The sequence below is a fragment of the Panthera tigris genome, chromosome C1, assembly GCF_018350195.1.
Source record: "Panthera tigris isolate Pti1 chromosome C1, P.tigris_Pti1_mat1.1, whole genome shotgun sequence".
NCBI lineage: Eukaryota > Metazoa > Chordata > Mammalia > Carnivora > Felidae > Panthera > Panthera tigris.
The window spans coordinates 103,987,722-104,009,406 of NC_056667.1; the positions used below are offsets into that span (position 1 = coordinate 103,987,722).

The window sequence follows — 21,685 nt, forward strand, 5'->3', positions numbered from 1 at the left end:
CTCAAAGAACCATTTTTGAACACAAAACCAATACTTTCAAAGCTGAATTCTATATATGATGTTTTCCAAGTAGGTATGTGGCCTGGAGGCAATTGGGATATAGTCAAGGTACAAGGTTTATAAAGACTTGTAACAGGGTTTTGAAGGATAAGAGGAAACAGACCCTCTTTAACCTATCCTTATTTTTCCATTCCTGTTCCTCAATCCTATTCCATACTGCTAACTCCCCCTATCTTTGTGTCTTTGCTCTCCATCCCACTTCCTGAGCTCCACCCCGCCACTCCCTCCCCCCCACCCCCCCACCCCTGCCCCCCTTAACCTAAGAACTGTTTGGAGTTTACAAAGTAAGAGTCTGGTGCTAGGAGCCAGGGCTCATACCCTCTTCCCTGCTAAGTCTCCAAATACAATCAAGGGCCACAGGTAATTTTCTCTTCCATGGTTTTCCCCGCCACCAGCTCTCCCTTATCAAGACTAGAGAGAAGACATGGGGGTGGCAGGAAGGGCGGGGAGGGGAGGGGGTGTCAGTTATTCAAAGAAACTATGCTCATTAAAGCCAACTCAATCAATTCTGCCTAACTATTGAGAGCAAAAGTTTTTTTATCTCGGACTTACTTTTCACAGTGTACTCTGGCCTACAACCCTCACACATTTACCCACAACATTCCCAAGTATACTAAATGTGTGCTGAAAAACATTTTATTAAAAAGTTGAGCTTAAGGGACGCCTGGGTGGCTCAGTCAGTTAAGCATCAGGTCATGATGCTCTGCTCAGGTCATGAGCTCGAGGTTCGTGGTATCAAGCCCTGTCAGGCTCAGTGCAGAGCCTGCCTGGGATTCTTTCTCTCTCTCTGTCCCTCTCCCCCAACTCTCAAAATAAATAAATAAACTTAAAAAAATAAATGTTAAAAAATTTGAGCTTAACATAACTACAAAAGACAAACTGGACTTGGGATTATCCACTTCAAAAAGGTCCACAATGTTCTGCAGACCAGGAGAAAATCAAGACTGGATACATAAGGTCTGACCATACACAACTGCCAATATTTGACTGCTTTTATCTAAAAACTGCAATTTCATACAGTTCCACTTAATATTTAATTTCTACTCGGCGGGGGAAAGAAGAACTTCTATGAGGCCAAAACGATGTTATATTGGGAATATACCTTCTAGAATTAAAAGCTTCAAAATATTCTGCTGAGATTCAATCTGGTTTCAATAAAAAAAGGGAAGTGTTAAAAGCATATATACGAATGGGTATATCAGCCTTTCTTCTTTAGATGCCAAAGAATTCCTGGTTCTCAGCAGTGTTTATTAAGTGAACAGAGAGGCTGCTTTTTCTCAACAGCCAGTGTCCCATCTCCAGTGAGGGTGTCAAGACCTTGATGACAACAGCAGAATTTGATAGCTAGTGAAATGAGGCTGGCCACAGGAGCACAGTGCCTCACAGATGCCATCAGGATCAATTCCCAGGAGTTTCCTCATTGGATGATATCACCGATCAATTCCCATTTCATTTCTCAGGGAATGTTTGCTCTCATCTCCTGCAGGAAGTTAGTCTTGACTACTCTCACCCAATTATGTGCATTTTATGTAATTTTCAGTGCTGAATCTTTCTTTTATAAGCTCGATTTTTCATGGGGGCCCACTCTCACGCTCCTAATTAACAATTCACCTACGCAAAGGATTGTCTTTATTTTTTTATTCATTAACCATTTAGTCACTAACAGTTACTAAATGCCTACCATGTATGAGTTACTGTGGCAAGCCCCAGGAAAAATACAAAGATAAAAGACACTTCTCTGCTGTCAAGGAGCTCACAGTGTAGTAGAAGTGGCATGCCAAGGGCACAAATAAGCAAAAATACAAAAATATACAACTACTACCAGACAAGTATGGATAAAATGACAGGAGAATTCAGAAGTGGGGACTCTCCTGTTGGAGAAAAAAAAACAGGAAAGTTTTCATGGAAGACATGCTTTAAACTGGGACTTTAATGGGTAGGATATTTTTTCACAGGACAAGTGAAAAAGGCAATGGAGGAAAGAGGCTTAAAGATTAGGTGAGTAAATGGATTAGATCTACGTGTAGACGGATGAAAAACAATGTTGAGAGAAAAAGTTGCAAAGGGATACATACAGTTCAACTCTATTTATGCAAGATTTCAAAACAAAACTATATGTTGTTTATGTATATATAATACATTAAAAATATAAAGTATAGGGGCGCCTGGGTGGCTCAGTCCGTTGAGCGGCCGACTTCAGCTCAGGTCATGATCTCGCGGTCCCTGAGTTTGAGCCCCGCGTCGGGCTCTGTGCTGACAGCTCAGAGCCTGGAGCCTGTTTCAGATTCTGTGTCTCCCTCTCTCTGACCCTCCCCCATTCATGCTCTGTCTCTGTCTCAAAAATAAATAAACGTTAAAAAAAATTAAAAAAAAATATATATAAAGTATAAAACATGAAATTGAATGATACATAGCAAATCAGGCCAGTAAGCATTTCCCAAGAAAGAAAAAAGGGGAAAGGATGCAGAGGAGGCCTTAGCTACATCTAACATTATATCTTAAAAAGAGTAAGAGATCCAAGACAAATATGACAAAATGTTAATATCCATTAAATTTCGGTTATGGGCTCAAAAATGTGTTAGTTTTTTTCCCCTGGACTTTTCTAAATATTCAAAATATCTCATTACTCAAAATTTTGAAATTAAGAAAGGGCCAGGTGACTGGAAGAATACTGGAGTCATTAACCCAAACGTAACAGTCAGGAGCAAGATGGTTTCCCTAAACTTTCAGGGAACACTCAATCAGTTCAGCTCTAAACTGAACGGGATGCTTAATATCCAGCAGTGTGCACAAAAGGCACTCAGACCAGGGCGGGGCAAAGGCTGACAGATAAGGACAAGAAGGAAGTTTTTATGGCCATCCTAAATCAGACATCTGAGGGAAGTGACAACCACACTCCCACACAACATAAATGCCGGTGTTACCAAGTCATCTCCCCAAAACAAAGCCAAGGAAACTTCCAGTTACATAGGAATTCAGATGAAGACTCACTGTGAGTAGTTACTCTGTGCCTTCTCTCCCTCCCCCTCCCCCAAACACTCACAAACAAAAACAGAATGTACCCTTGCCCACTTGAGAAAGAATTAAGAATTGGCAGCTCTGCCAAAGTGGACAGTTTCCAAACCCAGACCCGTCTCCAGAGAAGATGGAGACAGAGCCCACAGAAAAGAGTAAAGAAATCACAACTCAGTTAAGTTTTGAGGAAGACTTATCAATGGAACGTATCCATCCTTCCACATCCCCTTGTGTCCCAAGTTCCCCCAAGGGAATCTAAGGACCTCCAAGATATCCTTCTATCCTGTTCTTCTCCAGCAAAATGACTACAATACAAAAAAACCCAAACTCTCACTTAGCACTTTAAACCCAAACAATTTCCTTTCACAAAAACCCAATGAAGGGGCACCTGGCTGGCTCAGGCAGTAGACCATGCAACTCTTGATCTGGGGGCTGTGACTTCAATCCCCACACTCGGCCTAGAGCCTACTTTAAAAAAAAAAAAAAAAAAAAAAAAAATATATATATATATATATATATATACATATACATATATATACATATACATATACATATATATATACATATACATATACATATATATATACATATACATATATATATATATATATATATACACCCAAAGAAATTAAAAACACAGGAAAGGAAGATTTAGAATACAAGTATAATGTCAAATCTTATGTTTTTTTAGTAAAGATAAATATAGTTTTTGGAGGTAACCAATTTATTAGAGCCCATTTCTTCTACCAAAGTTTCATTGGCACAATTTAAAATTAAGTTTAAAAGAAAACAACTTGAAGGGAACTTTAGCAGGAGAGAAAATTACATCTGCACACTCAATAAAACAAATACCTTGACATTCTTCTACATCTGAATCATTACAGATGAATAATCCTAACATCCAATTCATTCCACTCCAGGGCACCCAACTGCCCCAGGTCAAAAGTCCCTATTCTCCCAGGTACTCTCAGGGCAGACCTTCCTCAGTCAGACCTGGGAAAATACCACTGTTCACTTTGGACTGAGAAAAACAACAATGGACTTGAATGTCTTCTAGCACAATGCAGTGTGGCAGGACATAACAAACACTGGAATGGGACGTGAGGGAATTAGAGAGGTGAAATGACATTTATTAACCACCAACCACATTACGGCCACTGAAGACTGAATTCCAGAACAAACTATCACAAAACCACTTCTGTGATCCTGAGTAAATCTCAAGTATTCCCTTTGAAAATGAATGAGAAACAGTTCCTGTAGTTCTCAGATTCTAGGAGTCTACAAACAGGATCATTCAGTAACAAACGTGTTACTGTTAAGCATAATGAAGGTATTTAAAAAGGCTTTTGCTTTGTTCCTCTCCAATGCACCCCCTACACCACTGACAAAATAATCTTTCTAGAACATGAAACTTTATCACCCGATGCTTAAAAACCCTGAAATGCTCATCATTTACTGCAGCACAAGCTAAAGCTGTCCCAAGTTACCTGAAGAAGTCTGGCTGTTTCGTTCCTTCAAGCTTTTGTTCATGCTGTTTGCTCGGCCTGGAGTGTACCTCTCCCCGTCTTCCATAGTGTACACCCTTAACTCATCTTTCAAGACTCAGCTCAAATGTCATCTCTGGGAAGCACTTTCCAACCTCTGCATGCCCAAGGCAGAACAGACCTTTAGGCCCTTAGAATCCCCCCTACATACTTCTATTGCAGCAACTACCACACTTCATTACATCTATATATTTATGCATCTGTCTCCTCCCCCTGGACCCATAAACTCCTTGTAGGTAGAGACCTTGTCTGACTCATCTGTTTCCTCGGTGCCTAAGACAGTGCTTACAAGGTAGGAGGCATTCAAAGGATGCTTGTTGGAGTCGGGGAAGGAAGAACAAGGAAGAAGTCCATTAAAATGGCCTAAAGCCTACAGAATAGTGTATTAGTGTATCGTTACCACTATCTCTGGCCTTTTGCTCTTTTCCTAAACTCTAGTCGTCAGAGAGCTTATTCATTCTCTTGGCTACAGCCACTACATCCATGCTGATGCACCACAAAACCACACTTGCAACTGTACTAACCTCGTCCTCCACCAGCTTCAGGCTCATCTCTAGGAACTAGAAGAGCTTTCACTTGGACGTTCCATTACCACTTTATATCCGATACCTCTGACGCTGAACTCATCAAATTCCCCCCAAAAATGAGGAAACCTTCCTACCTTCCTTATCTCAATGTCTCAGAACCCAGGCTAAAAAACTTGATGGATCACTCTCCATCTGCCACATCCAGTCCTCACGAATTTCAATTTTTCCTTCACAATCTCTTTTTCCCCCTTTTCTCTCCTGATCACACCCTCTACAACTCTAACTCAGGTCTCATTACCTCACACACCCCGGGTGCCAATCTCCCTTCCCTCCCAGCCAATCTGGTTCCTACTATCGTATTAGTATCCTCCTCAAAAATTCATAGTGCTTCACTATTTTCTATCCTTTAAAATCTCAACTGATAAGCCTGCCTTATAAGACCCCTATAAAACACAGCTCCAAACCAACCTAAGCACCTCATGTCACTACTGTTCACTGATACTCAGGACAGTCTCATCACTGCCCCAAGAACACCCAAACCTGGTCCAGGCTTTTGCTTGATCCCTCTCAGCTCCAAATGAAATGGTTTTGTTGTTGTTATTTGCTTCACCTTCACCCCTTGTAACTGACACAATTTTCTTTTTTTAAGATCTGGAATAAGTTACAATTTCTCTGTGATATTCATAACTACCTGAGCGCTCTTCCCCAAGTACAGTCTATGGTATGAGGTCTGTACTATGCAATCAATAATATAATTTCAGATTTTCTGGGGTGCCTGGGTGGCTCAGTCAGTTAAGTGTCCAACTTCGGCTCAGATCATGATCTCATGGTTCATGGGTTCGAGCCCCATGTTAGGCCCTATGCTGACAGCTCGGAGCCTGGAGCCTGCTTCATATTCTGTGTCACCCTCTCTCTCTGCCCCTCCCCTGCTTGCTCGCTCTCTCTCTCTCTGTCTCTCAGAAATAAATAAAAACACTAAAAAAATCTTTAAAAATAATAATTTCACATTTTCTTTGTTTCATCTGTCTGGCATAATAGAGGCTCAACAGGTATTCACTCCTCCTTATACCCCTTACTCCCAACTAGATTGCAAACTCTCCAAAGGCACAAAATCGTCATTTTTCCTAATCCTCTGCAGTAACCAGCATAAAACTAAACTCAAAGCAGGTCACTAAAAATAACAGCTTAATAATTTTCCCTATCCAAAACTATTTCTTAGAGGAAATAAAAAGATGACACATAATCCTAAAAAACACAACTGAAAGTAATCCTGAACTAAACTGTATAAATTAAGATTCCTGACTTCCACCTCTGATTTCCACTCATAAATACTACAACTCCTGACTCAAGAAGTAAATAATAATCCTGTGCTCATGACATCATAAGCACATAGTTTGGTAATGACTATGAGAAGGTAGGGGGAAGGCAGGGGTGGGGGAAGGCAGTGGTGAAGGCAAGCAAGTCAACTGAAAGAACATGTTGCAAGAACAGCCGTGTGATTTTTTTGTTTATTACATGTGGACACTGCTCCCCATATCTTTTTTTTTTTTTTAATTGGCCAGATTTTCAAACAAGTTTACTTCAGGAGGAAAAACCTGACAGATTATTAGCAGAGCTGATATCTGGAAAAGCTTCTACAAAGCCCAAGTCCTTCGAAAAAGCTACCTTCATTCATCTTCAACAAGGCAACACAACACGATAGGATTCCTCCAGATATACCGTGACCGAGGACTCATTCTGGCTACAACATAGGCATCATCTATAAATCACTCTCAGGCATAAGGTAGACAGCTTAGGTGGCCATACTGGACTTGCACAGATTTTGAAAAGAAATTCATCTTCATTAACATACTCAGTATAGTCCAGTCTTAACTATCCATTTTAAAGGATTTCTGAGGAAAATCTTTAAACCAAGGTGGACTCTTCTTTGCCATCAATATACCCGCCTCACCATCAGGTAACATAGGCTTAGGAATGCAAATTCATTATCAGCATTAGTATGATCCTCAACAACATTGAAATAAATCTGGTTTATGGGGTGCCTGGGTGACTTAGTCCAGTAAGCATCCAACTCTTGATTTCGGCTCAGGTCATGATCTCATGGTTCCTGGGATCAAGCCCCACATTGGGCTCCATGCTAATAGCACAGAGCCTGCTTAGGATTCTCTCTCTCCCTCTCTCTCTGCCCCTCTCCAATTCTCGCTCTCTCTCTCTCTCTCTCAAAATAAATAAACTTTAAAAATAAATAAATAAAACAAATCTGGCTTAAAAAATAATGCATTTTCAAACCAAGAAATTTCCATATTAAGTTCTGAATTACATATACTGGTGTGCCCTACAATAGCAGAGATAACTGAAAGTTAAATGCACCTAAAACATAACACTGTCCTTACCATAAGCTCTTTAGGAGAATCCAGCCATAACCCACAAGCCAGTACAATAAGAGACAGGCACAAGCAGAGCTCAGCATGGTGAGTAAGGTGTATGGACACAAAAACTTCTACAAAGAATCCTGTCTCCTGGATGGTCCCTTTACACCAAGATGGTCCAGGAGAGAAACTGAAGTTACAATGTACCGGTGGCCGCCTGACTCCTTGTCCCTGAGTTCCTGGACTAGAAGGCTCAATACTTCTCACTAAATCCATCCTTTGTTCAAGGACCTACAATGACTCTATTGACGCTTCCATCAACACCCAACAGAGTCTGGCCTCTGAGTCCCCTCCACCCTCTTGCCTGCTCTACCCATGACTTGACCACCCACATTCTCTCCAGCCCCTCTCATTTATTCCCCCAACAAACACAGCTTAGTCATTCACATCATCACTGCACACTGTACCTTCTATACTTTCTGCCTGGAAGATCTTTTATTTTCTTTTACTCCTAACACAGAATAGCTACTTCATTTACTTGAATGCTCACATATATCTCATAGATAAGGACGGACAACTGTCCAAGATCACAGTCAAGATTTGAACCAAGTTTGATCTAACTCTATTGGCCATTCCTCTTTATAACTCTAATCCATAGCCTCCAAGTCCATTTCACATTTTGCTGATTCAGGGAGTGCCTGGGTGGGTCAGTCGGTTAAGCGTCTGACGTTGGCTCAGGTCATGATCTCATGGTTCATGGGTTCAAGCCCCACATCAGGCTCTGTGCTGACAGCTAAGAGCCTGGAGCTTGTTTTGGTTTCTGTGTCCTCTTCTCTCTCTGCCCCTCCCCTACTCTCTCTCTCTCTCTCTCAGAAATAAACATTAAAGAAAAAAATTTGTTTTAATTTTGCTGATTCAGAAATCTTTCCTAATTGATCTCACGGACTCTTACCTTGTTACTTCAAGTTTTCTAGCCTCTACATACTCCATTTGTAGCACATTAAACTTGCTTTCATTTACATGTTATGTTCTAAATGTTAAAGCTTATAACAGTATGATGTCCCTTTTTATATACCCGTTGTGATGGGTATATAGAGTCCTGTCCCAAGGGCAAGGACACCCATCTTTATATCTTTTCTATATTCCCAAAGTCCACCACTGGAGTTTGGAGACAGCTTTCTCCACAAGAGTGCTCAATCATTATTCAGCAAGTATTTCTTACTTAAATTAAAAAAAGAAACAAAAAACTTTCTTCTATTATATTAAAAAATCTACTGAATTCAGGCATTCATAAAACTGCCCTGCACGTTTATTCCAGTTACACAGAATTTAATTCTCTGAATTTATTGGGGGCTGATGAGAAGATTTCACAGCTCCTAAGTTCCCACAGGGAAGACATTGCTGAAGGCACACCTCAAAAGCACTGTCTCAGGATTTTCCCTCGATGGGATTGGGGGTAAGAAGAGGAGGTGCTCCTTACAAGAAGCCTTACAAGAATCTGCCAGAATCCATAGCATGCTTAAGCCATGCTTGAGAAGCTCTAAAACTTTCACAAGTGGCACTTAGTATCCCCATAACAATCTGAAAATTTATTTTTAATACTGTTATTCCATCATAATTCACTCAGTTACATATATTGAATCAAAAACCCAAACGATGCCTTCTGCAAAATGGGAATAGTGGTAGACTACTAGGCTGCCCTTTGCTTATTCCTAGGTTTATTCAACTGCTTCAATCCGCAGCCCCATCCCATCCCACCAGCCACAGAATAATAAGTGTAGAAGTTGATATAAATAGATATAAACATACTTTCTGCCTGGAAGTTCTTTTCTCTTTGTATACTTCTAATAAAGAATAACTATTTCATTTGCCTGAATGCTCATACATACTTTATAAATAAGAATGTAGAAGTAAATTGTCCAAGGTCACATAGTAAAAACCATAATCAAGATTTGAGCCAAGTTCTATCTAACTCCACAGGTCAAGCTTCTTTAGGACTCTAATCCATAGTCTCCAATTCCATTTCCAATTTTGCTGATTCAGAAATCTTCCCTAATTTATCTCATTGACATAAAAAGAATTTCCCAGACATCACTAATACTGGCATCAACCGACTCACAAATTAAAACAATGATTAATAGTCAAAGAGGGTGTGTGTGGTTTTTAAAAATGTGATGTTACCCTCCAAATTAAATCTTTTTTCAATAGGGGTCCCAAAAGACGGAGATTAAGGATCTAAAGCTTCAGGAATATTTCCAAGTTGTTGGTGACACAACCCTATCAAGTCCAACTAACAATTACCATTCATTACTGTTCAGCCTGCCTTATACAAGTCAACAGACAACCCTTTCTTTGGCAAAGGTTTACTTTTTTTTCCACAAGGGAGTCTTTGGCATTAAATGAAAGGGATAAGTCAAGTGAGGCAACAACAACAAAAAATTAGTAATGGTTTGGAAATTATCGTCTTTCCATCTTTCCTTCCTGCTTGAATGCTTAATGCCCAAAGTGGATATCTGTTCAATTCTAAATTATTCATGTTAATGGATAATTATCGGCAGAAAGGTGCTGATAATCCAGAATGGAATAAAATCGAAAAGTAATCTATTTCAGTTTCGGAAGATCTTTTCAGCATATTTACTTTCTCAATTATTCCTAGCATGAGCTAATATTTGTATTCATCTGTGATCACTAAGTACATAGTAACTGGCCACTTACTCAGGGAGGTACTCTGAGACATGCCGGGTAGCTAGTGGAAATTAGAACAAGACTGGTATTCAGACGCCAGATGAGCAACATCAATTTCATTTATTTTACAGTTCTGTTCAGCCTTCAAAATATCAATAGACTAGCAGAGCAGGTTGGATACTAAACTTTAAAAGAACTGTTCAGAAAAACAATGAGGACAAAGAGTATAATATATTCGTTTGTAAATTACGCACAGCAAACGTTTAATTACAAGTGTGAGTCTCCCAAGTCACCCAGCAGAAGTCCCTGCTGTCTTCTCACCCCACCAGGAATGCAATCTTATTCACTAGGAAGGAAATTTTCTAAATATTTAAAATGTAGGATTTGCTATCCTTTTTGGACTAGCCTTATCACTCCCTCTTCTTGTCCTTTCCCACCTTAGAAATAGATTCTGAAACACAAAAGGATCCAGCCTCCTCCAAGACCTCCTAAATAAATATACTAAGTATGACAAGCCAAAGACTGAAAAATGATCAGCATCTGATTTTTCTAAAAAGCATATTGTATACACAGTTACCAAACTATAACGAAAATAAAAGTCAAAGTCCTGCTAATTCTCGCCTTTGCATTTATGAAAAGGAAACCCCCCGAAGAGTGTGGGGAGACTCTCGTACACACAATTTCACCAGTTCACTTCTTTCAACTTAATTTCTGTATCTGTATTGTGCCCAGAGGAACCACCTAGGTTAGACAGACTACCTAGACAGAGAGGGAGGGAGGCAGGGAGGGAAAGAGACTCGGAAAGACTCGGAGACACTCAGAGCTCTGGTCCTTGTGAGCCGACAAGCTAAAAATATGCCGGCCCAGTAAACAAATCCCATTCCATCCCGACCGGAGCCACACCGTTAACCTAGTAATTATGAGAAGAGGAGTGAGATCACGCAGCCCACGGCTTACTCATCATCAGCTTCTAAAGTTTCCATCGGCTCAGAGCAACTTTTCTTTTTTCTAAAGTTCATAAGCCTGCCCTAGAATCAATCAATCAATCCTTCTCTCTCTCCCCCTCTCCCTTGCTCTCACACTCGCACACTTTTCGCTCCCTTCCTCCATTACTGGACGCACCTCAGTTGGCTCTCTACAGGGAAGAACAAGCTTGTTTTCTTTTCGTTGTACTTTTATACTGAGACTTTTACAATGAACTTTATCCTCCTCCGCGGGTAGGATAGGGGGTAGCCTGCACTCCAACCACCTTAAAACTCCACCATCCCTTCCCGAAAGTCTCGCTGACAAGGGAGGACCGTCCACACTGCCCAGCACAGCTTAGGAAGGGAGGCCGGGAACCGGGCCGGGGGGCTAGGAACGCGGGACGCAGGTGAAAGGGAGGAGTAACTGGGGAAAAGGTTGGGACCAAGCAAGGAACAGTCAGGGCGAGGAGAGGGTGACCGGAGGCGGTGGCTCCGGGTGAAATATCATCGGAAAGGAGAAGGGGGACAGTGGAGATCGGAGGGTCAGAGTTTGGGAGTCCTGAAGAGGCGGGAAGGGCGGGAGCAGACGGGGGAAAGTGACAGGGCAGGGGGCTCCGTTACCCTCGCGGCTCCCGGGGCAAGGCCCTAGGCCGGGGCGGAGCGCGGGGCCCGGCCGCCTCTCCTCATTCCTCGGCTGTGACCCCGGGGTCCGGCTGGCCCCTCCCCCGACGACGATGGAGGCGGAGGCGGCGGCGGAGACTGCGACCGCGGCTGTTGCTCCGCACAGGATCAGGAGCCGGAGCCAGACGGCACTGATCTGGACTGGCCTCCCCCAGTGGCTTTTTGCCTCCTCCACACCCCGTCGCCACTACGGCTCCGGCAGCTGGTTCGGGATCGGTGGCTTTCGGCCGTCCGGCCGGAAACTAGCGCCAGTTTCCGGCCGGAGCGTGTTGGTGGTGACACCCAAGCCGCCCCCAGGCCTCGCCCCGCCCCGCCCCGTAGCAGCCCCGCCTTTAGTGCCGCTCCCCTGGCTGTGGCCAGTTTGGCGCCTGCCCCGCGCGTGACCCCATGTTTTCCAGGACCGCGTTCCTAAGGCCTCGGGTCTGGAGAGTTCTTGAACCGGAGCTGCAGGAGTGCAGGGTGGGCTCTTGAGACTTTGAGGTAGAGTCAGTTGGCTCCAGCCCTTTGGGGAAAAAGCAGAAAGCAGCGAATAGTTCTGGAAAGGTGAGAGGGGTGATAATACTTTGGAACGAGAACAGTGAAGTTCTAGTTACTCGGCGCAGTCATTCTGGACTGACCAGAGGAAAGGTAACTATACTTCTTCCAGACCAGTCTCCACCCAGTTTTGCAAGTCTCCTTAAATCACTCGTGAAGTGAACATACCCTTCCCTGTGGACATGTCCGCCTCCGACTGTTAGCCCGATGGAAAGAAGTCGAGTATCGCTGTTCTTGATAATGCCCTTTAACAGCATTCCAGCATAATTCAATTTAACAAATACTTACTGAGTCCCTACTATGTGCAAGATACTGTGTTGATATTGGGGACACAAAAATGTATAAGAAGACATAATTCCAGGGGCGCCTGGGTAGCTCAGTCGATTAGGCATGGCATTCCGACTTGGGCTCTTGTAGTGATCTCACTGTTAGTTTGAACCCGCCGTGGGGCTCTGTGCTGACAGCTCAGAGCCTGGAGCCTGCTTTGAAACGTGTGTGTAGGGTGTGTGTGTCTGTCTGTCTGTCTGTCTCCCTCTCTGCCTTCCCTGCTTGTACTCTCTCTCTCTCTCAAAAATAAATATTAAAAAAAATTTTAAAGACATAATTCCAGGCACCAAGGATCTTTCTTACACTTTAGTAAAACGCATGCAACTATGTTTTATGAAACAGAACTCACACGTGTGCTATGTGAGTTACAATGGGCTATGGCTACAAGAGCATAAGCTTTGTTCTTCAAAATATAGAAGCAGACCTTCCATATTTGTTGAATGTATAACTAAATATTAGGAGAGCAGAGCCATTGAATATTGCAATACCTCTTTATGACAAACACAAAATGAGGCCAGCCCCAGCTGTAATCTGACCAAAGAAATCCTGAATTTTAATTCAGATTCCTAACATTGTGGCACCTGATCTGCATATTCAAAATGTTTATTGTCTAAATTGCGCCCATTAGGCCTATTTTAAAACACACACTGTATTATACTCGACTTTCCCCCTCAGTACTTCCTGAAGTCCTCAGTTTCTAAATGGGAGGGGTGGAGCATAGACCTGCTGGAATTATCCAGCTCAGGACTAGAAAATGGACATCTGAAACAGGAAACTGCCCAGACAGGCAGCTCTATCTCCTGAGGACACCCAGGATTTAGAGTTGATTCAGGGCGGGGCCTAAGGCCATACCAAGGCCAAGCAGGTCAGAGTGCCTTGCAGGAGGCACACCCAGGACCAACAGTACAAGTTGGCAAGCAGAGCCATTTGGCCTGGGCTTCAAGCATGCGGGGACTACGAATTTTGGCTACTGTTCAGTGGCAAATTTGAGGAGGAGGGTAGAATGAGACTTGGTCATCTAAGTTGATTCTAACTGAACTCCACTGATCACGGCCACCCTTTGCTGGCTAAATCTGAGGTAGGAGAACAGAGTCACAAAGGAGCAGCCTCAAAAAGCTAAAGCGGTTTTGTTTCACCAAAGTCCTCCCAGGGCGAGGTTATGCTCATCTGTTAACTATTTCTTCCCAGTCTTAATTCCACTACCACTACGTTATTAGAACCAGGTATGGAGTTCAAAGGCACTCTCCACCCTCATTACAAGGCAGGCCTTTACTTGGCAGTGACCACAGAAAGTTTCCAAATTTGAAAGCTGGGCCAAACTCAGTTAAGTAACCACACTTTTTACAGGCTTGCCTGGAAATTTAGGGGCCAGGAAGTGATGGGCTGGCAGTTGCTCTGTGCCTGTTTCTTGCTCTGACCGTCCATCACTCATTGTTGTTTGTGCGATTGCTCAATGGGCTGCTTGTTTTGGGTCAGCCCAGGCTGTGTGGGTAGCGGTGTGGTCAGCCAGGATGGGAGCCAAGCCACCTGGGTTCTGGTCCCAGCTCAGCCAGCCCCTAAGCCATTAAGTGACTCTCTTCCTATTCCCACGTGTCAGGTCCTCACCTCTTCTGTAGTGATATGCAGCCATTTGGGCCGTCAGTAAGCTGAATATTCAGAAGCAACTGTCTGATGTCACTGTCAGCTGCCAGAACACAGCAGATTATTTTTTGCTGCCAGGTAAAAGAATAGGAAAAAGATGAAGGTAAAAGCGGCAGAGAAAATCCTACCAGTGTACCAGCCACACACCCTCATCTGCCATTTAGTACTAAGTTCTCTTCCATCCTAAGGGCATGTTTTTATTTACTCATCTTAGCAATTCACAGAGCTGCTCCAAGGAGTTCCCTGAGCTTTCACTTCACTTTAAGCAAGAACTGAAAATATAGAGCTTTACATTTCACCGGAGAAACTAAAAGGAAGAGACTGTTTCAACACTGTGGCTAATGGATGGGGGGGTGGGGGGGGGAAGGGTAATGTTCAGAGAAAGCTATTTTGCAGCTCACCAGGGAAAAAAAAAAAACAGCAATTGTTTGCATTTATATGCTTTTGTGGTGGAACAGAAAACCAAACCAAAATAACTTCCTTTCCACTACCACCACCGTAATTTAGACCAGTGATTCTGTGGAGTTTCAAAACAACGCACAATATATGCCTAGGAACCTCAGACAGACTAACTCAGAATTTCGGGGACTGAAAACCATGAAACTAAATATTTTTTAAATATCCACAGTTCTTTCTTTTCTTTTTTTTTTTTTTTAGATATAATTGTCATACAACATTATAGCAGCTTCGGTTAACAACATAATGATTCAATATCTGTGTATGTTGTAAAATGATCACATGAAGTCTAGTAAACATCAACACACGTAGTTACAAGTTTTTTCTTGCGATGAGAACTTTTAAGATTTACTCTCTTAGCAACTTTCAAATATGCAATATGGTATTATTAACTGTAGTTGCCATGCTTTATATACAGTCCTGTAACTTGTTTTTTAACTGAAAGTTTGTACCTTGTGACCTCCTTCACCCTTTTCACCCATCCCAACATTCCCCTCTCCTATGGCAACCACCAATCTATTCTCTGTATCTATGAGCTCAACTTTTTTCTTTGTTTTGTTTTGTTTGTTTTGGTGGTGGTTTTCTTTTCTTTTTTTTTTTGATTCCACAGATAAGTGAAATCATATCATATTTGTCTTGTCTTTGTCTGACTTATTTCACTTAGCATAATGACCTCAAGGTCCATCTATGTTGTCACAAATGGAAAGATTCCATTTTTTTTTTTTTTATGGCTGAGCAGTCTTCCAATATATATATATATATATATATATATATATATATATATAACAGAGATTTGCATATATATACGTGTATGTATGTATGTATGCCACAGGTTTTTTTTATTTTTTAAATGTTTATGTATTTTTGAGAGAGCGCACAAGCAGGGGAGGGACAGAGAGAGAAGGGGATAGAAGATCTGAAGTGGGCTCCACGCTGACAGCAGAGAGCCCAATGCAGGGCTCGAACTTGCAAACCTAAAGAACATGACCTGAGCTGAAGTCAGATGCTTAACCCACTGAGTTACCCGGGCATCCCATATACCATAATTTTTTTATCCATTCAGCTATCACTGGACACTTAGGTTGTTTGCATGTCTTGGCTGTCGTAAATAATGCTGCAATAAACATAAGGTTCATATATCTTTTTGAATTAGTGTTTTCATTTTCTTCAGATAAATACTGAGAAATGGAATTGCTGGATATGATAGTTCTATTTATAATTTTTTGAGGAACCTCCATACTGTTTTCCATACTGGCTCCACGAATTCAAATTCCCACCAACAGTGCTCAAGGGTTCTCTTTTCTCCACATCCTGGCCAACACTTGTTATCTTTTCTTTTTGATGGTAATCATTCTAACATGTGAGGGGATAGCTCATTGTGATTTTGATTTGCATTTCCCTGATTACTGATGTTGAGTATTTATTCATGTGTCTGTTGGCCATCTGTATTTCTTCTTTGGAAAAAATGTCTGTTCAAATCCTCTGCCCGCTTAACTAATCAGATTATTATTTTTTTGCTATTTAGTTGTAGGAGTTCTTCATATGTCTTGGACATTAATTCCTTATTGGATAGATGATTTGCAGATATTTTCTCCCACTTAGTAGGTTGCCTTTTCATTATGATTTCCTTTGCTATGCGGAAGCTTTTTAGTGTTTATTTTTTCGTTTGGAGTCAGACCCAAAAAATCATTAAGACCGATGTCAAGGAGCTTATTACTTATGTTTTCTTGCAGGAGTTTTATGGTTTCAAGTCTTAAATTCTAGTCGTTAATTCATTTTGAGTTCATTTTTGTGTATGGCATAAAATAGTGATCTAGTTTCATCCTTTTGCATGTGGTTGTTCAGTTTTCCCAACATTTTTTTTTTTTTTGAGAGAGAGAGAGAGAGAGAGAGAGACGCAAGTGGGGAAGAGGAGCAGAGAGAGAGAGAGAGAGAGAGAGAATCTTAAGCAGGCTCCACACTCAATGTGGAGTCTGGTGTGGTGCTTGATCTGACAACCCCAAGATCGTGACCTCGGATGGTCAACTAACTGAGCCACCCAGGCGCCCATCCCAACATTTATCGAAGAGACTGTCCTTGCCGCCATTCCATGTTCTTGCCTCCTTTGTCATATATTAATTATCCATGGATGTATGGTTGTCTTTCTGGGCTCTCTATTCTGTTCCATTGATCTATGTGTCTGTTTTTATGCCAATACCTTACTGTTTTGATTACAACAGTTTTGTAATATAGTTTGAAGTCAAGGAGTGTGATGCCTCTAGCCTTGTTCTTCTTTCTCGAGATTGCTTTAGCTCTCTTCAGGGTCTTTTGTGGTTCTACACAAATATTAGGATTGTTTTTCTATTCCTGTGAAAAATGCCACTGGAGTTTTGACAGGATTGCATTGAATCTATAGATTGCTTTGGGTAAGTATAGACATTTTGCAATATTAATTCTTCTACCCCATGAGCATGGAATATCTTTCTGTTTGTGTCTTCTTCAATTTCTCTCATCAATGTCTTATAGTTTTCAGTGTACAGGTATTTCACCTCCTTGATTAAGTTCATTCCTAGTATTTTATTCTTTTTGATGCAGTTGTAAATGGGAGTGTTTTCTTAATTTCTTTTTCTGAGTGTTCATTGTTAGTGTATAGAAATGCAGCAGATTTTTGTATATTGATTTTGTATCTTGCAACTTTACTGAATTCATTTTGTTAGTTCTAACGTGCATGGTTCTTATAAAGTTAAACACATTTCTACCCTATTATCCAGCAATTCTACCGGGTATTTACCCAATGGAAATTAAAACATATATCCCAAAAAAGCTTATACATGAATATTCAAAACCACTTTATTCATAACAGACCCAAACTAGAAACATCTCAAATGTCTACCAACAGAAAAAAGAGGCAAATAAATTGATCAAGGAATGGAACACAAGTTAAAAAAATGAACTCCCTGTAAACACAACAACATAGATAAATCTCAAATCATTTGTTGACCAAAAGAAGCCATTTATATGAAATTTGAGGATAGGCAAAAGTAGTAGATAATAATAGAAATAATACCATGATAATAGAAATACTAGAAATCAAACCATGATTGCCTTTGTGGGGTGTGGGGATTGAATAGTAAGAGGGCACAGAGGAACTTTCTAGCATGATGGAAATGTGCTATATCTTGTTGTTACAATGTACACATGTACATCAAATTGTATACTTAAAATCTGTGAATTTTATCTCAACTTTAAAAAGAGAAAACAAATATCCTGGCTTCCTTTGTAACACTTGACCAGGTTATAAATTTACATTTACTTGTGGATTATTTTATTGATATTTGCTTCATCCATTAGATTGTGAAGCTCTATAAGTTCACCATTTTATCTTAGTATGTAGCACAGTGCTTGACCCATGGTAGCCATTCATTAAATATTGAGTGAATGAATAAATGAATGGACAGTTGAGAGCCGCTGCTTTGGGAGCACATATCAGACTCCTTTTATAGAGTCGCATCCAGACTCATAATAGTATAACTGGGTCTCTGTATTCCTAGGCCCTCTATCTGTGCATCGTTGCTAGATTATGCTTCCTAAAATATTTCATTGATATTTTCCATCCGCCCTTTTCCTCCTGGCTTATAGAACCCTGATTATGTTCAAGTAGCCACCCTTCAGTACATAACCATGGGCTTCAAGGGGAGATTCGCTCCAGTGGAGGACTAGAGGCTGAGTGGGAAGGAGATGGGGAAACACTGATAGATCTAAGCCAATTATGAGGTTCCATTCCCCTTGTCAGTGCTTGGTTTAGGCAGGTGATAAAGTTCTGACCAATGTGAGATTCAAGGAAATCTGCTTGACCTTCTCAATCTTAAAAAGAGACTCAGAGAAATAAGAAAAGATTCTCTTCTGCCGCTGAATCTTGTTGAATCTGGAATGGCTGTTCCAGTTAAGGGACAAGCTGACATACTAAGGATGGCTGAGCAAAAAGATGAAAGGAATTTGGGTCTTGGGCAAACTGCTGATTTAGCCAATCCTGAGTGGTCTTCCTTGAAATATTTATTATATGAGATAATAGATCTTCCTTATTGTTTAAGCCATTTTGAATTTAGTTTTTCTATCACTTGTAACCAAAAGCATCTCAACTAATAAAAACCCATCAACAGCTCCTCAATATCTATAGGATGAAGTCAAAATTCCTTTGTCAGCCCTGTAAGATCCTACACAACCTGACCCCAGACTAGTCCTAACTCCAGAGTGTGGCTTGCTAATTTCCGTCTCTACATTCGTGTTCTACATCCTTTAGCACCACTGGTGTGCTGGTAAATACTAACAACCAGCTTTCCAGGAGGAAAAAATCCTGAGTTAGAACATTTACCAATTTCCATGGTGTAAATATTCCTGCCCCTGACAATTTCATGCTACTAATGTGATGTCACTGAACACAGAATTGGACAAGAGATGTGCGATCAAGTGCAAGCCAGTAAGAACACACAACCATGTTACCACTCAACTTTCTCTCTTCGGTCCATAAACGTTCTCCCTGGAGTTCAAGGCCCAACCCGTATAATCTCCTTTTAAAGACTTCCTATAAAATCCCAAGCTGTGAATGTCTTTACCAATTGGAATCTGAGAGTTGGGTTGAATTGTTAGTTTTCACAGGTATTTACCAGTAAGTCAGCTATTTAATCAATTAATGAAAAAACCTAGGAATAATAAAATAGCCAGAGAGAAGAGTTCAGTGACACTGTTTTTAAAGGGTTCCTAGCATTAGGCATTAGGAGGACTTTCTGCTAGAAAGTCCCTGCTGCCAGGCCCTCTGAACACCAAAGATCACTGGAGGTACTTTGTTGTTAAATAGGACTTATCAGCTCTCAATTACTGCAAGTGCTGGTTCCCAGGAGAGCTGTGTTAGGACGTTATCTAAAGGGCTCTTGGCAAGATTGGGTGTGTTCCTATTCTGGTCCTGACAAATCCCCTGAGGGTGTAAGAATGGGCTTCGTGTAGCCCTCAGAGGCCTACCAATAGGTAGGTAAGGAAGAGAAGCCAGTTCCTGAGGCTTTGAAGAGAGCAGCTGCAACCTTACCTGATCAGAATGCCAGCCAGGTGGGTCAGCTTCATCTCCACTTCACAGGTGACACACCCTCAGGTTTGGAGGAAAAGCAAATAATTAGACAGCCAAAACATTGGCTGAGGCAATGAGGAGAGGCCGGGGAATGGAGTGACTAAGTCACTGTGTCCCCTGACTAGGTCAGCACTGGGAGGCAGGCCAAATTCAGGCTACTGGAAACTGACAGAGCATTCAGGGGATAGAAGATGTTGAAACTGCACCAAACTGCCCCTTTTTATGTGATTCACAGTGCACATTGAGCTCTTTAGGTACTGCATGCTACATTTTTTTTTTCCTAAATTATACATATATGCTTTTATTCCTGCCTGAGAGAACTCTGTGGTTGAATGACTATATCTAATTGGCATCTACTAGAATCTTCCTCAGTGATGTGCCCTCTGTCATTCTCCAGGTTACCAAGCTGATCAGCATTAGTTCCCACATTACTTATGGTCTATGAACAAGCCTGCGGATCATAGCAACTCCCCACAGAGAAGTAAACAGATGATAGTTTTTTCAGCTGGAAAAAAATCTGGAATTGAAAAGTGTCGCCACGACATAGGTTACCTTGGGTTACACTTACCCTCATGTGTTAGGGAACCTTCTCAGTTGAGGAAGAGATGAAGCCCTAAAGGCAGAAAAAATTGGTAGAACAAGACCAAGAACTCAGGAGGGACCTATAAATGAGTAAAGTACTATAGAAGCACCCAAGAGAAAAGTGTAAGACCCAAGGGACATTTCAAAAGAAAGCATTGGCTATGGGAAGAGAAAGGAAGGCAAAATTGAAGGGCTGAATAACGAGACCCAGTTAGACAAAGGTCACAAGCACTAATCAGGGATGCTGGCCCTGCCATAATTTCTAAGTGGGCTAGCTCCCCACAGGAGAGCTCTGCTCTTACTTGCCAGTAAAGGATACTGAATAAAGCACCAGACTGCTGGCCTCCTTGTCTAGATCCTCCACAGGAGGGACAAAAGCTCAACAAAATGGGAATTAATACAATTCAGGGAATTCTGTTGATATTTTTAAGCCCCCGCCATGTGTGAGGCATGCAAAGATACAATCATTGCCCTTAGGGAGCTTTCATGAGCAAGACTAGACATTAGTAATCCAAATCATTCTCTGCTTGACACATGTCCTTTACCTTATACAGGAAGAAAGATGGAAGGTGATGTAGACTATAAAAAGACAATGTGACCTTTGACTACAGACATTCATTCCTGAAAGCAGCTGAAAGGGCCAATTATTACTGCCCATACAGTACACTTTGTTGTTGATTTCCTGCTTCCTGCAAGACTTTCCTTTTGATTTTTAGTTTCTTCCTCCCCTCCTTCACTAGATGATTAGTGTTTACAGGCCCTTATGCAGCAAGTAGCTTCTAACACTCAGAAGGTATGATGGTTACTTAACACCAAAACACAGCCCAGTGGGCTGGCATTGCTCTGGCCTATTCCAGTGGGTACCCTACCCGCTGGACAAATAACAAAACTACAGTTAGATTACCATGCAGACTCAGCTTGTCACTAGTGTCCCTGCTTAAACTTAGGCTAGGTGCTTTTTGTTTTTTGTTTTTTAATGTCTGAATCCATTTGTTAATACCTCTGTGTTGAGTCATTGCATCTATTCTCCACAACCACGGTCTTAGCTCATTACCTCTGACCGAAAGTACTGTAAAATAACTCCACAACTGTTCTCTTGCCTTTAATCTCTCTCTTCTCTTACCACCCTTCAGGCCCTACCTAAAAACTATGGTCTGGTCAATCGTTCCCTTGCTCAAAAGCCTTCAATTGTCCTGTCCTT

General features: G+C 41.5%; 1 protein-coding gene across 5 annotated transcripts in view; it reads right to left on the reverse strand.

The window, feature by feature from the left end:
* The window catches only part of OTUD7B (OTU deubiquitinase 7B), a 52,372-nt gene extending 40,343 nt beyond the window's left edge, over positions 1–12,029 (reverse strand). The window contains exons 1-2 of one of the 5 annotated variants that reach the window (XM_042993999.1): positions 5,144–5,942; positions 4,563–4,716 (exon numbers count right to left, since the gene is read on the reverse strand). In XM_042993999.1, coding sequence (XP_042849933.1) covers positions 4,563–4,647 — 85 coding nt within the window. In that variant the 5' untranslated portion in view covers positions 4,648–4,716; positions 5,144–5,942. Of the gene's footprint in view, positions 1–4,562; positions 5,943–11,786 lie in introns of those variants that run through there. The other 4 variants (XM_042993998.1, XM_007088042.3, XM_042993997.1 and 1 more) reach the window with 4 other exon arrangements.
* Between the last annotated feature and the right edge of the window lie 9,656 nt (positions 12,030–21,685).